We start from the raw sequence: 13994 nt of genomic DNA on the forward strand, positions 1-13994 counted from the left end.
TACGCCTTAGCAATTAATCTGGTTTATGCAGAAGTGACCCTTGGTGCTGTTTGATAAGTGACATTTCTATAATCTTTCCTTGTATGTGGCTTAGTTAAAATTCATATTTGTTTCTAATATTAAATTTACTTGACATTTTCATCTTTGTGTAATGAGATGAAAATAAAAGAATTACATTAGAAAATGTTAGGCAGTAATAGACTCCAGACATTTCCCTTACAATACAATGAAGAATAGCAGATTTGAACTTCCATCCAGAAGGACCAAATTAATTTTTATCACTTTTAAGTATTTTTCATGCTATTTCCTGCCCTAGTTCAATTGTCTCCAGATTCAAAAAATATAGAAATGTTCAAAGGAAAAAACAGTCCTATAAACCTGGAGGCCAGGTTAAGTCCACCTTGTTTATTCAAAACTAAAAGAAGGAATATCTACATCTGCTCAGCCTATGGTAGAAATAACAAAGGATTGAGGCCTAAAGATGACTTGTGATCATTGAAGGAGCTGGAACTAGCTATAAAGAAGTACATGTAGAAAGCTCTTAAGACTCCTTTACCAAAATCTGGTAGACATGAACTCTCCTTTCCCAGACTTCTCTTTACATTTTGTAGTGAGGATTAGGAAGAGCTCCTAGAATAAACTGTGTGTGTGTGTCCTGCCCCAACCCCTTTCAGGTGGAGAGAGGTATGCATAGCTGCTTATAGAAAGAATACAGAAAGGAGGTAGTCTAAAGACTTCTCTGTCTCTTGGCTTGATTCAAACAATGAATTTTATAATGATGAACCTGCAGTGAGGGCAGATGGATTTTTGCACAAAAAATCCCAGAGGAATTTATTTTTAGGGTTAGTCTCAGCTGTTTACCATTTCCAGAAACTGTAGTTACATAACCCTTGGCATACATAATACACACTGCCTTGAACTGAGGGGAGAAAATGGATATGTGACCCTTGAAACAGTACAAAATGTTAATGGCAATACATGATTTGAAAGGAAAACTCAGAATCAACTGGTTGTCACCACTCAACTGGATTGGATCTTAACAATGGAGACTTTTAAAGAGCTGTATCCTAAGTTACCCCTGCAACACCTGGGCTCGTAGCTTTTTGTTGTTCTGCTTTTGAAAGAGGTACTACTGTTGCTGCTGAAGAAGTAGTAAATACATAACTCAGCATATGCTGGTATTCTGAATTGATGCTTTAGCCCACTATTCCATTAATCATAACAACAGCAAACCCATCATCTAACTGCTGCTGTTTCCCAGCATGACTTCTAATGGAGGTCCTGGTAAGACCTTCTGCTCATGAAACGTGGAAAAGGTAGTGTGTAATACCTCAGGAAATGGGCTTTTAGAAACACCCTGAGCTGCATTCATTCTTTTTTCTGTCTCTTTGCCCTTGGTCAAGTCCACTTCTGTCCCCATATTGATGCCTATCCCTTACATATGGGTGTCCTTGCTGGAGCAAGTTACTCAATAAGCACTGAAATGGGAATCCCAACAACTCTTGAGTAGCTTTCTTAAAGGTAATTTCAGGATAGAAGGAAAACTCAAGAGGCAGATAACATAAGCTTTTTTTCATCTTATGCCAGACTGACAGACATTATTTTAAATTCACTAAAATGAAACATGAAGATAACTGGAGATTGGAGTTTTGGTGTATATATAAAGTAACTCAAGTGAAGGGAGAAAGTAGTGACCAAACTTCCACAGAAGAAATAATTTGCACAGAGTCAGAATCTTTGAGTCAAATTTTGTCTTAGAATTTAAAATGTCTATAAATGGAGCAATCTCCTAGAAGAGAGGGGAACAGTTTGCAGTGTTAGACCTCAAACTCTCTTGTACTAAACCTGTAATTAAAATATTCTTAACATATATTTGGTCTGGACTAGGTAAGCTGAAGGAGTGGATAATTGGTGAAACCATTTATACCAATTATTCAAAGGGTAAGAAACTTTTTTTTCTGCTTCATTCCTTAGCAGTTGCTTGACGATTCAGACCTGTGTAGGAGGGGAAGACCTAAAAATTCAGAGGTCTAGAGGGTTTCCTAGGAAAATATAGAGCAGAATTAAGAATAGGACTGAGGAATTGAGTGTATCTTCAATTTGAAAATTCAGAATAATGCTATGCTATGCTAAGTCACTTCAGTCGTGTGCGACTCTGCGACCCCACAGACGGCAGCCCAACAGGCTCCCCCGTCCCTGGGATTCTCCAGGCAAGAATACTGGAGTGGGTTGCCATTTCCTTCTCCAATGCATGAAAGTGAAAAGTGAAAGTGAAGTCGCTCAGTCGTGTCCGACTCCTAGCAACCCCATGGACTGTAGCCTACCAGGCTCCTCCGTCCATGGGATTTTCTAGGCAAGAGTACTGGAGTGGGGTGCCATTGCCTTCTCCGTCAGAATAATAGTGACTGCTATGAATCATTAGTATGTGTCAAGTACTTTGTATGCATTTGCAAAATCTTCAGACTTAACTACTAGATAGACAATTTTCTGTTTCACAGCTAAGAACCAAAGGCTTAGATCAAATAACTTGCACAAGGGTATAGAGATAATAAGGGGTAGAGCTGAAATTTGGAATCAGGCTCTCTGATTTGGCTCACTGGCCGGCCACAAAACTATCACTGCAGGAACTAAAAGAAAATTAAAAATTTCTGAATTAGAACTGCAAATAACAAAATAGAGATCAGACCACATTACTGTTTGAAGCAGAGAACAATATTCAGAAAATTCTACTACATGAAGAGAAAGGGAATTCAAATGTGGCTGGGAGGCGAGATGACATTTTGTACAGGAGGCGGGGTCGAATTTTCTGAAGAATTTTCTGTGACCATCTACAACAAAGAGAAAGGGCCTTGCTAAGGTGGATATTCTCAATTCGTCCAATGGCTTTGCACCCGTGAGGGTGACGGACCAGTTTTGGAGTAGAGGAAACGTCTGGGAGAGGTAAGTCACAAAAGCCACCTTCTGCAGAAGGCAGCATCTTCCCGTCTCTGTTGACAGGTGCAAACCTCCCTTGCCCCTTGTCCAGCCCCTACTTAGGAGTCGTGGAGAGCAGAAAATAACTCTCCCTGCGCCTCAGTCCTCCAAACTGAAGGCAGCTGACAGTAAAGGCCCAGCCATGCGGCGGCGCCGGGCTCCGCCCGTGAAGTTCCCGGCCGACTGCCGGCGGCTTGCGTCCCTTAGCGCCCGGGACGCACCCGGCCCGCAGCTACGCAGGCCAGGGAGGGGCGGGACTCGGGGCGGGGCCAGAGGGCTGAGTGGGGCGGGCTGCTGGGTGTTCGCGCGCGCCGCCGAGGCTCCGCGCGGCGTCGCGCCGGCCGGGCGTCCCTGTGCAGCCGCCGCTAGCCGCCGATGGGGGAGGTGGAGCCGGGACCCGCGGGCCCGCTCGAGCCCCCGGAGCCGCCTGAAGCGCCCGCGAGCCGTCGGCCGGGGGGGATTCGGGTCCTGAAGGTGAGGTGCTCGGGCGGGCTGGAGAGGGAGAGAGAGCAGGGAGAGGCCGCCCCTGCCCCGCCCGGTGGCTGAGGTAGCAGGCGACCGCCGCCTCGCGTCGGTCAGTCAGCCTCGCGGCTCGGTCGCCCCTAAGCCCGGCTGGAGGGGCCGCTGCACCCGCTGAGGCCTCTGGGCCGGGCCCCCGCCGAGGCCGCGGCCGCCTCCGTCCCCACCGCTGCCCATCCCTGGCCGCGCGCCACCCGCCTCACAGGCCCACGCCTTGGGTCTGGCGTCCACCCGGCCGCCGCCGCCCACTCGGCTCCTTCAGGACCTGGGGGCCCGCCTCTGCTCCCCCCGGCCGCGCTTGCGGCCCCGGGGCCGGCGTCTCCTGGCCCGAGAGCGGAGCTGGAAGTACGCAGGGCTTTCTCCCCGGACACCTGAAGACATCACCGCAGCGGGAGGATGGCGGCGGTGATTGGCCCGGCGCTGAGGTGTTCGGGGCTGCGCCGGCTGGCGCGGCAGCCTCTGCCCTCGGAGCTTCCCACCGAAGTTAAGACCTGCTCCCCGCACCCGAGCGCCGGCCTGGGAGCACGACCTGCCCCGCCTGCGGAGAGAATCTCCGGAGGAGCTTAATATCGGGGAAGCGCTGGGCGTGTTGCAGGAGGGAGGAGGGGTTGGACAAAAAGGGGACATTCCTGCTGGCGGGAGCGGGGCTGACAATCCAGGGACACGGTGATGGGGGAGCAGTTATGCAACAGGCAGCTAACGGGGCTTTTTGGCAGGAATTGGAATTAGGGGGAGTAGGAGGAAATGATGGCAGATGCCGGCAAGGTGTGGGGGGAATGGAGTCTTCAAGGTGATGACGAGAAGTTAAAAAGCACAAGGAATGTAGGGTGGGGTGGGGACAGTGAAGGTGGTTAGAAGGAGAGATTGTGGAAGATTCACTGGAGGGAGTTTTAGCCTTCGAAATATCTAGTTGGAGAGAAATTTTTCCGTAGGTCAAATATGTAAACTAGGTGTCCTGAAGAAGGAATGGAATTCCTTCTAAAGTTCTAGAAGAGGAATCAGCAGGATTTAAAACTTGCCAGAGAAAAGGAAGAGAGCAAAGAAAAATTAAATTTGGCGTGTTTCGAAAATACTTTGCAAGACAAGGGAAATACATCATGTTGAAAAATTTATTAAGTAATGATCGTTGGGATTGAGAGTGCGCACCAGGTACTCGCTACTAAGGTTATTCGTAGGACATTACAAAGATGGCAACACTGAAAAAAATAGTAGATTTGAAACATCTGGTGAATCCACGAAACCACATAAATTAGAACTCTGTAAAATAAAAAAAAAATTCTGCTACCTCCCAATCTTAATACAGGAACTTGAAATAACTTTTCATAGTTAACTTCTGCTTCCACATACACCTTTTACATATTTATTGTAAACTATTTAATCATGTTTTAAATTTAATTACTCAAAGGCTTTTGGATATTTACTGTAAGGTCACAAAAATGTAAATTGTGAATGAACTTTAAAAAATTTTGCTGGCCTGGCTTATCAGGAAAAGGGCAAGTCTGAGAGATAGGTAATGCCCTCTGGCCTTGAAGGTAAACAGCCTTTGCTATTTTTACAGCAACTATTTTTCCATGGGGAATGAGATGTGGGAGGGAAGGAATTGAGAAATAAGGATCTTTATTGAAGATTCCCACCATCCTACAGTTCCAGGAAAAGGTCCAGCCTACTACTGGGGTTCCAGTCTGGAGGCCATTAGAAAGATTCCAGAAATTGATACTTAGTCTAGTGCTGATCTGGTGGTATGGGAGGCTAACAGTGTCTTAAGACCTTTGCATCCTTGCAAATAAACGGGATTGACTGAAGAATAGGTGCTGTGTGTTTTTTCAACAAACAAAAGTTGACTTCAGTAGCTGAGTGGTTGAATTTTGTGCCAGGTGAAATGGGAAAGGAATATGTAAGTAGAAGACTTTCAGAATCTGTCATCTCTTAATACTCTTCTCCAAAAACCCTTTGACAAAGACATCATTCTTTTTTGTAACTCTTCTATTGCTGTTCAGTCACTAAGTCATGTCCAACTCTTTGCGACCCCATGGGCTATAGCGCGGTAGGCTCCTCTGTCCTTCACTGTCTTCTGGAGTTTGCTCAAATTCATGTCCTTTGAGTCAGTGATGCCATCTAATGGTCTCCTCCTCTGCCACCCCCTTCTCTAATACTTAATATCAAATCATGAACATCAATTATAGCTAAGCTGGTGTAACTTAGTCAGGTGAGATCTAGGGCTTCCTGGGTGGCTGAGCAGTAAAGATTCTGCCTATGATACAGGATGCAGGAGATGTCAGGTCAGTCCCTGGGCCAGGAAGATGCCCTGGAGGAGGGCATAGCAATCCATTCTGGTATTCTTGCCAGGAAAATCCCATGGACAGAGGAGCCTGGCACAGTATGATCCATGGGGTCACAAAGGGTAGGACACAACTGAAGTGACTAAGCACACACACACCACTGTATGGAGTGTTGGAAAATTTGATTCAGAATTTGGATTCAGAATCTTATTTAGTAAACTGCTATTTAGAATATAGTCCTTCATAACTGTAGTTGGAATATAAGTATGATGTTTTTAATATTCTTTAAGATTATCAGGAGTACACTTGAAGCAAAAATTTCCAGATGTTTGCTATAGTTAGGCTTTTTTTTTTTTTTAACTCAGTTCAGTCGCTCAGTCATGTCCAACTCTTTTACTTTTGTTTTTTTACTGAGTCTGTATAATAAATGAAGTAATAGTTCATCAAGTCAGTGACTGCTATGAGACCGGTTTTTTCAATAGTAGTTTCAAGTTTTTATCAAAATGATGTGCACATGTGGCTTTTAAAATAAATCACTAACAAAGATTTTAATGAACTGAAATATTCTTCCTCTCTTTATCTCTTCCATCCATTTCAAGATATTCCTTAGCATGTGTATTCTGAGATGAACCCGTATCATTCTGAACTTTTGAATGTGGGAACACATATCCTACTTTAGGATATTTCACAATCTAGAACTCACTGAGTGTGGTGAGTTACTTCAGTAGACCCTGTTCTACCATGCATATCTTAGAGTCAGTTGTGTGTGAGCGTTTAATAGTTTATCACCTTTGAACTAATCAGAGCCAACCCTCAATGTTGTCTTCATTTTTTAGAGGGTGGAAAGTGTAAAACTGAAGTAAGTACTTAGTTCATTGCTTACTCTGAAGATTTCTACTATCTAGAAGTATCTTTAAATCTTAAATGTGCTCTTAATACACTTGTTTGATGGGAGGATGATTATGGTTGTGTTCCCTTTTAGAGAAGCTTGTCAGTAGTTCTTAATTAAGAAGAGTAAGTGAGGAAATAAAGTATTTTCAATCTAGCAATTCCAGTGGAATAGTGATTCAAAAAGCTGCAGGCATCTTAGAGGAGAGAACTGACCTTCCCAACACTTCCTTGATGGTTTAGGTAGTGGAGAAGGAAGTGAAGTGAAGTGAAGTCGCTCAATCGTGTCTGACTCTTTGCGACCCCATGGACTGTAGCCTACCAGGCTCCTCGGACCATGGGATTTTCCAGGCAAGAGTATTGGAGTGAGTTGCCATTTCCTTCTCCAGGGGGATCTTCCTGACCCAAGGATCGAACCCGGATCTCCCGCATTGTAGGAAGACGCTTTACCGTCGGTAATTCAGCAGTGACTGATGATAGCTAAGGGCTTCCCTGATGGCTCAGTGGTAAAGAATCCGCCTGGAGTACAAGAGACTCAGGTTCAATCCCTGGGTTGGGAATATTCCCTGGAGGAGGAGATGGCAATCTATACCAGCATTCTTGCCTGGGAAATCCCCTGGACGGAGGAACCTGGTGGGCCACAGTCCATGGGGTTGCAAAAGAATCGGACATGACTTAGCGACTAAACAGTAATTATAGCTAAGCAGTTCATCTAGATTTTTCCCAGAAGGCTATGCCTTGGTATCTAGGCCTTTGAATGCCCATTGAACAGGTTTAAAAGAATGATACCTACTGAAGTTCTAATTCAGCAGTTTATTTTCATAGGGTAGAATATGTCATATAAAAGGAGATATATTCTTTGACCAACAACACATGTGTTTCAAGAGCGTAACTTTCTTAAAGAATTTATGTATAGTCTTTTAAGGGAAATAGATATTCACATTAAAAAATTACTGTTAAACATTCTTACCAAAGAAGAATCATGGGTGTAATGTAATACCTCCTGGGGTCTGCCTTGACTTTTCTAAGATTGAGAAGGTTAATGGGATATTGTTTGACCTTAAGTTTTTTTAAGGATTCTTTTTGATGGATTTGTGGAGTAGTGTCCATGGCCCTCTCGACAGCAGTGAACAAACTTTCTCTCCACTGAAAATGCATGGTTTCTTTGCATAAATGCAGCTGTACCATATGAAACACTGTTTTCAGAGGATCAGTTGATCTTTCCCAATTGATCTTTCCCAAAGAGTAAAAATAAGAAATACTTAAAATCAGTTGGTTAATTATGTATTGGTTAAGATTATTTAGTTGTGCAGATATGATGGTCCCTGTGTTTATACGTGCTTGTAAGCCCTTTGTTAATTCTGATATGTTCAGTGAGAAAATGCTCTTGATGAGAATAAAGAGACCTAGTTCCCACTTGTAGCAGGGCTTTACTCTGTTTATCTGAAGTTAGTATCAGTAATAATCCTCATGGTTTTGATTTAGCCATACTGCAATCCCTAAGATCTATAAAATGATCAATTTACCTATTATCCTAAATTTAAACAATGAAGCCACTCTCATTTCTTATTTTTCTTTCTCTCCACATGGGGAATATGTTCTTTTTCTGCCCCTGTCTTGATCATCTTCAGAGATTGAATTTTAGGTGCTACTGCTGCTGCTGCTGCTGCTAAGTTCCTTCAGTCGTGTCCAACTCTGTGTGACCCCAGAAACGGCAGCCCACCAGGCTCCCCCGTCCCTGGGATTCTCCAGGCAAGAACACTGGAGTGGGTTGCCATTTCCTTCTCCAATGCAGGAAAGTGAAAAGTGAAAGTGAAGTCGCTCAGTCGTGTCCGACTCTTAGCGACCCCATGGACTGCAGCCTACCAGGCTCCTCCATCCATGGGATTTTCCAGGCAAGAGTACTGGAGTGGGGTGCCATTGCCTTCTCTGTTAGGTGCTACACTTATCTTCAAATATTTAAGCTCAGTAAGTACAAGAATAATATCAGCTTTATTATAGATATTTCTGTTTTCCAATGAGGAATATTAGCAAAAGTATTTGCTTTGTGGCTGATACAAAGGAAAGATTATAAGGTTTCCTATTAAAAAAGGAGATTTTTTTTTCCCCCCAAGTTTATTCAGCTTCTTGCCAGAGCTAGTCAGGCTTCAGTAGGGACCAGGGATAAATTTCTGTGATATCAGCTGAGTTGTGCATGCATCTCTGTGCCACCTAGGCTCTAAGGCACTATAGTAGGTTCTCAGTGTATAACAGAGGAGAAAATACCAAATACATAATTAAAAACAAAAGTGATTTACATAGTAGTGGAAGTATGTTTAAGGTGAAAAAGTTCTACTGAGGAGAGAGTAATTAATTCTTTCTAGATCAGATCAGTCGCTCAGTCGTGTCCGACTCTTTGCGACCCCATGAATCGCAGCACGCCAGGCCTCCCTGTCCATCACCAACTCCCGGAGTTCCCTCAGACCCACGTCCATCGAGTCAGTGATGCCATCCAGCCATCTCATCCTCTGTCTTCCCCTTCTCCTCCTGCCCCCAATCCCTCCCAGCATCAGAGTCTTTTCCAATGAGTCAACTCTTCGCATGAGGTGGCCAAAGTACTGGAATTTCAGCTTTAGCATCATTCCTTCCAAAGAAATCCCAGGGCTGATCTCCTTCAGAATGGACTGGTTGGATCTCCTTGCAGTCCAAGGGACTCGCAAGAGTCTTCTCCAACACCACAGTTCAAAAGCATCAATTCTTCAGCTCTCAGCCTTCTTCACAGTCCAACTCTCACATCCATACATGACCACAGGAAAAACCATAGCCTTGACTAGACGAACCTTTGTTGGCAAAGTAATGTCTCTGCTTTTGAATATGCTATCTAGGTTGGTCATAACTTTCCTTCCAAGGAGTAAGCGTCTTTTAATTTCATGGCTGCAGTCACCATCTGCGGTGATTTTGGAGCCCAGAAAAATAAAGTCTGACACTGTTTCCAATGTTTCCCCATCTATTTCCCATGAAGTGATGGGACCAGATGCCATGATCTTTGTTTTCTGAATGTTGAGCTTTAAGCAAACTTTTTCACTCTCCACTTTCACTTTCATCAAGAGGCTTTTGAGTTCCTCTTCACTTTCTGCCATCAGGGTGGTGTCATCTGCATATCTGAGGTTATTGATATTTCTCCCGGCAATCTTGATTCCAGCTTGTGTTTCTTCCAGTCCAGCGTTTCTCATGATGTACTCTGCATATAGGTTAAATAAACAGGGTGACAATATACAGCCTTGAGGTACTCCTTTTCCTATTTGGAACCAGTCTGTTGTTCCATGTCCAGTTCTAACTGTTGCTTCCTGACCTGCATACAAATTTCTCAAGAGGCAGATCAGGTGGTCTGGTATTCCCATCTCTTTCAGAATTTTCCACAGTTTATTGTGATCCACACAGTCAAAGGCTTTGGAATAGTCAATAAAGCAGAAATAGATGTTTTTCTGGAACTCTCTTGCTTTTTCCACGATCCAAGGGATGTTGGCAATTTGATCTCTGGTTCCTCTGCCTTTTCTAAAACCAGCTTGAACATCAGGAAGTTCACGGTTCACATATTGCTGAAGCCTGGCTTGGAGAATTTTGAGCATTACTTTACTAGCGTGTGAGATGAGTGCAATTGTGCGGTAGTTTAAACATTCTTTGGCATTGCCTTTCTTTGGGATTGGAATGAAAACGGACCTTTTCCAGTCCTGTGGCCACTGCTGAGTTTTCCAAATGTGCTGGCATATTGAGTGCAGCACTTGCACAGCATCATCTTTCAGGATTTGGAATAGCTCAACTGGAATTCCATCACCTCCACTAGCTTTGTTCGTAGTGATGCTCTCCAAGGCCCACTTGACTTCACATTCCAGGATGTCTGGCTCTAGGTCAGTGATCACACCATCGTGATTATCTGGGTCGTGAAGATCTTTTTTGTACAGTTCTTCTGTGTATTCTTGCCATCTCTTCTTAATATCTTCTGCTTCTGTTGGGTCCATACCATTTCTGTCCTTTATCAAGCCCATCTTTGCATGAAATGTTCCTTTGGTATCTCTGATTTTCTTGAAGAGATCTCTAGTCTCTCCCATTATGTTGTTTTCCTCTATTTCTTTGCATTGATCGCTGAAGAAGGCTTTCTTATCTCTTCTTGCTATTCTTTGGAACTCTGCATTCAGATGCTTATATCTTACCTTTTCTCCTTTGCTTTTCGCTTCTCTTCTTTTCACAGCTATTTTTAAGGCCTCCCCAGACAGCCATTTTGCTTTTAATGGGAGACATGGAAAACTCCATAGAGAGGGTGACATTTGAGTAATTTTGAGGAATAACTACTCAGATGGACAAGACGGAGGAGGACTTTTCAGATAAGTCATGGAATTGTGAAATAGTTGGTGTTTGGGGGGAGTTGGATATGACTGAAACAAAGTGAAATGCAGTGGGGAGTGGACCAGGAGAGGTACATCAGGGTAGCTATTTGTGGAAATTGGTTTTTTTATTAAAGGGAATAGAAATGGCCCATTATAAAAATAGAGCAGGTAAGTATTGATCTTTAGGGACTTCTTATGTTGCTGCAGCAGTTATTTTTGCTTTGAGATGATATGATTTTACAATGTATATGCATACCTAAGTTTTCAAATGCAACAGGAATTTTTTTTTTTGAAACATGAGAATGGAAAGAATATTTGTGCAACTTTGTGTTGATTCTGTGCTTGCTTATTTGGAATATAAGGCAGAGAATGAGGACCCTCTGCCTCAGATGTATATCTACATCTCAAGTCTTCAGATGGAGATATACAAAAATGTTTATTGCAGCATTGTTTTTCACTGTTTCCAACAATGAAAAATTAGAAACAATCTAAATGCCTTTAGCAGGAGAAGGAATAAATTTTGATGTGTTCATGCAGTGGTATTCAAAAGAATGAGCTGGGTGTAATATCACAGATATATTTCTAAAGCAGTGTTGAATCAAGGGGGAAAAAAATGACAGGGTGAAACATACATATGTCAGGTTTTAGATACAGTTTTAAATTATGTAAAACAATGTTAGATAGAGTTTATAGATGTATACATACAGGGCAAATGTAAAAAAATGCATGGGATGATAAACACTAAGTATAGTGGAGTGTTTGTTTCTGGGGAGGGAGAAGGGAAATGGGGTTTTAGGTAGTGGGGGGCTTTAGCTATATATGTAAGGTTGTATATATGTTCTTTAGAATAATGATCTGAACTAAATCTGGCAAAATATAAAAGTTTGTGGAAGTTAGGTAGTGCATACTACTGTTGTTCTTGAAGTTTTTCTGAAAACAGAAAGAAAAAAGGGGTCAGAAAATGATGGGCAGCGACATGAACAGCTGCCAGTGAAGAGAATGAAATTTTCTAGTTGTAGGGGTGGCGTGACAGGTGCAGAAGGCTCCATGAGAGGAAGTAGTACCCAGCTGAGTATTGGTGAATAAGGAGTGGAAAGGTGGGATAAGGGCCAAATATGTCTAACTCAGTCGGACAGTTGGGCTAACGATTTCTTTTTCTTAACTTTTTTTTTTAGAGAAATATGAAGCGCAATGGGAGCAGAAATTGTTTGAATAGGAGAAGTAGGTTTGGTTCTCGGGAGAGAGACTGGCTGAGAGAAGATGTGAAGAGAGGCTGTGTTTACCTGTATGGAGCGGACACGACCACTGCCACTACAACCACCACTTCCTCTGCTGCCTCCTCCTCCTCTGACTTACATCTTGTCCTTTGCACAGTAGAGACACCAGCATCAGAAATTTGTGCTGGAGAGGGAAGGGAAAGTCTTTATTTGCAGCTTCATGGAGACCTGGTCAGGTGAGATCAGAGTTTTACCATTAATTCTACTGCAGTATAAAGTCATATGTGTTTCTGCTTGGAAGTGGGCTTTAGGATTTTATTCGTGCTGAAGCTGATGATGGTTATAGTCACAAGGCTTGAAAATAGACTTGTCCTTAGGATGCTGACATTAGAATCCTTGAATTTAAAAAGTATTAGAGGAGGAAAATTTGATAGTTACTTCATTTGGGTTACATCATAGGTTGAATATCTAAATTAACTATAAATAATTTTTTAAGTTTTATTTTCTATTTAAAAAATTGTTTATTTTTATTACTTTTGACTGTGCTGGATCCTCATTGCTGTGCACAGGCTTGCTCTAGTTGCGGCGAGCCGGGGCCACTCTAGTTGCGGCGCATGGGCTTCTCATTGCAGTGGCTTTTCTTGTTGTGGATTATGGGCTCAAGGCACATGGGCTCAGTAGTTGTGGCGCATGGGCTTACTTCCCAGATCAGGGATAGAACCTGTGTTGCCTATGTTGCAAGACAGAATCTTACACTGAACCACCAGGGAAGTCCCTGAAGTTTTATTTTTTTAAGTGATACAGGTAAATAGAATGAAATAAAAAAGTGTAAAAGGAAATAGAGAATGACAAGCACCTATGCTCATGCATGAGTATGTGTCACTATTTGTATATAAATTTTTAAAACTGATGGTGCTGTATGCAGCACCTTGTCAACTCACTATCTTAGATACCTTTCCATATTAATATTTTATAACTTTCATTTATTTAATGGCTACATAGTATTCCATTCTACAAGTCTACCATAAATTTAGCCAGTCTCCTATTAGTGGGCCTGTAGGTTGTTAGCAGTTGTTTTTACTACAGGCACTGCTGCAGTGAATATCCTTGTACCTGTGATATTTCTCCCACGTGGAAGTCATCTTAGGAATGGAATTGCTGTCTCAAAGGATATGTGCATTTTTTATTTAGATGGATATTGTCAAATTCCTCTTCATAGAAGTTATACTTTGATGAATAATGTAAAAGTATACCTATTTCCCCCTTACTTTCTCCAGAACATGTTAGTTTTAAATTTCACATGTTTTGACATCCTCACGCGTGAGTACATACTTGATTGTGAATAGAAATGATTGTCAACAGTTTTTAGAGAATTGTAAATTCAGCATTCCAAGGACAAATCTTTTTTGAAGCCTGAAAACTTAGATGTTTGGAAATCTGATAGGAATTTTGTTATTTTAATTTTCATTTATGTGATAGAGTGAGGTTGAGCATATTTTCATAAGCTTAAAAGCCATTTGTGTTTTCCTTAAAATCTTATATAAATGCGAAGAAACAAAGTAGTCTCAAAGTAGTCTTATACTGTGCATGTGAACTCTTTGATTCAGCTTTAAAAAAAAAACTCTATTAGCTCTTGAAGTTAGATCTCAGATAAGAGCTCCTTAAGTGCCTTTCTTGCCTCCCCTTTCTCAGTAATAAGTAAATGTCTCCAAACAGAATTTCAAAACTGTGGATTCAATACTGTTGAAAGTGAG

At 42.3% G+C, this 13994-nt stretch overlaps 1 protein-coding gene across 1 annotated transcript in view; it reads left to right on the top strand.

The window, feature by feature from the left end:
• Window positions 1-3262: 3262 nt before the first annotated feature.
• The window catches only part of PHLPP2 (PH domain and leucine rich repeat protein phosphatase 2), a 63237-nt gene continuing 52505 nt past the window's right edge, over window positions 3263-13994 (top strand). The window contains exons 1-2 of the mRNA XM_055554098.1: window positions 3263-3447; window positions 12199-12476. Coding sequence (XP_055410073.1) covers window positions 3349-3447; window positions 12199-12476 — 377 coding nt within the window. The 5' untranslated portion in view covers window positions 3263-3348. The remainder of the gene's footprint in view (window positions 3448-12198; window positions 12477-13994) is intronic.

Source organism: Bubalus kerabau, chromosome 17, assembly GCF_029407905.1.
Source record: "Bubalus kerabau isolate K-KA32 ecotype Philippines breed swamp buffalo chromosome 17, PCC_UOA_SB_1v2, whole genome shotgun sequence".
NCBI classification, from domain to species: domain Eukaryota; kingdom Metazoa; phylum Chordata; class Mammalia; order Artiodactyla; family Bovidae; genus Bubalus; species Bubalus kerabau.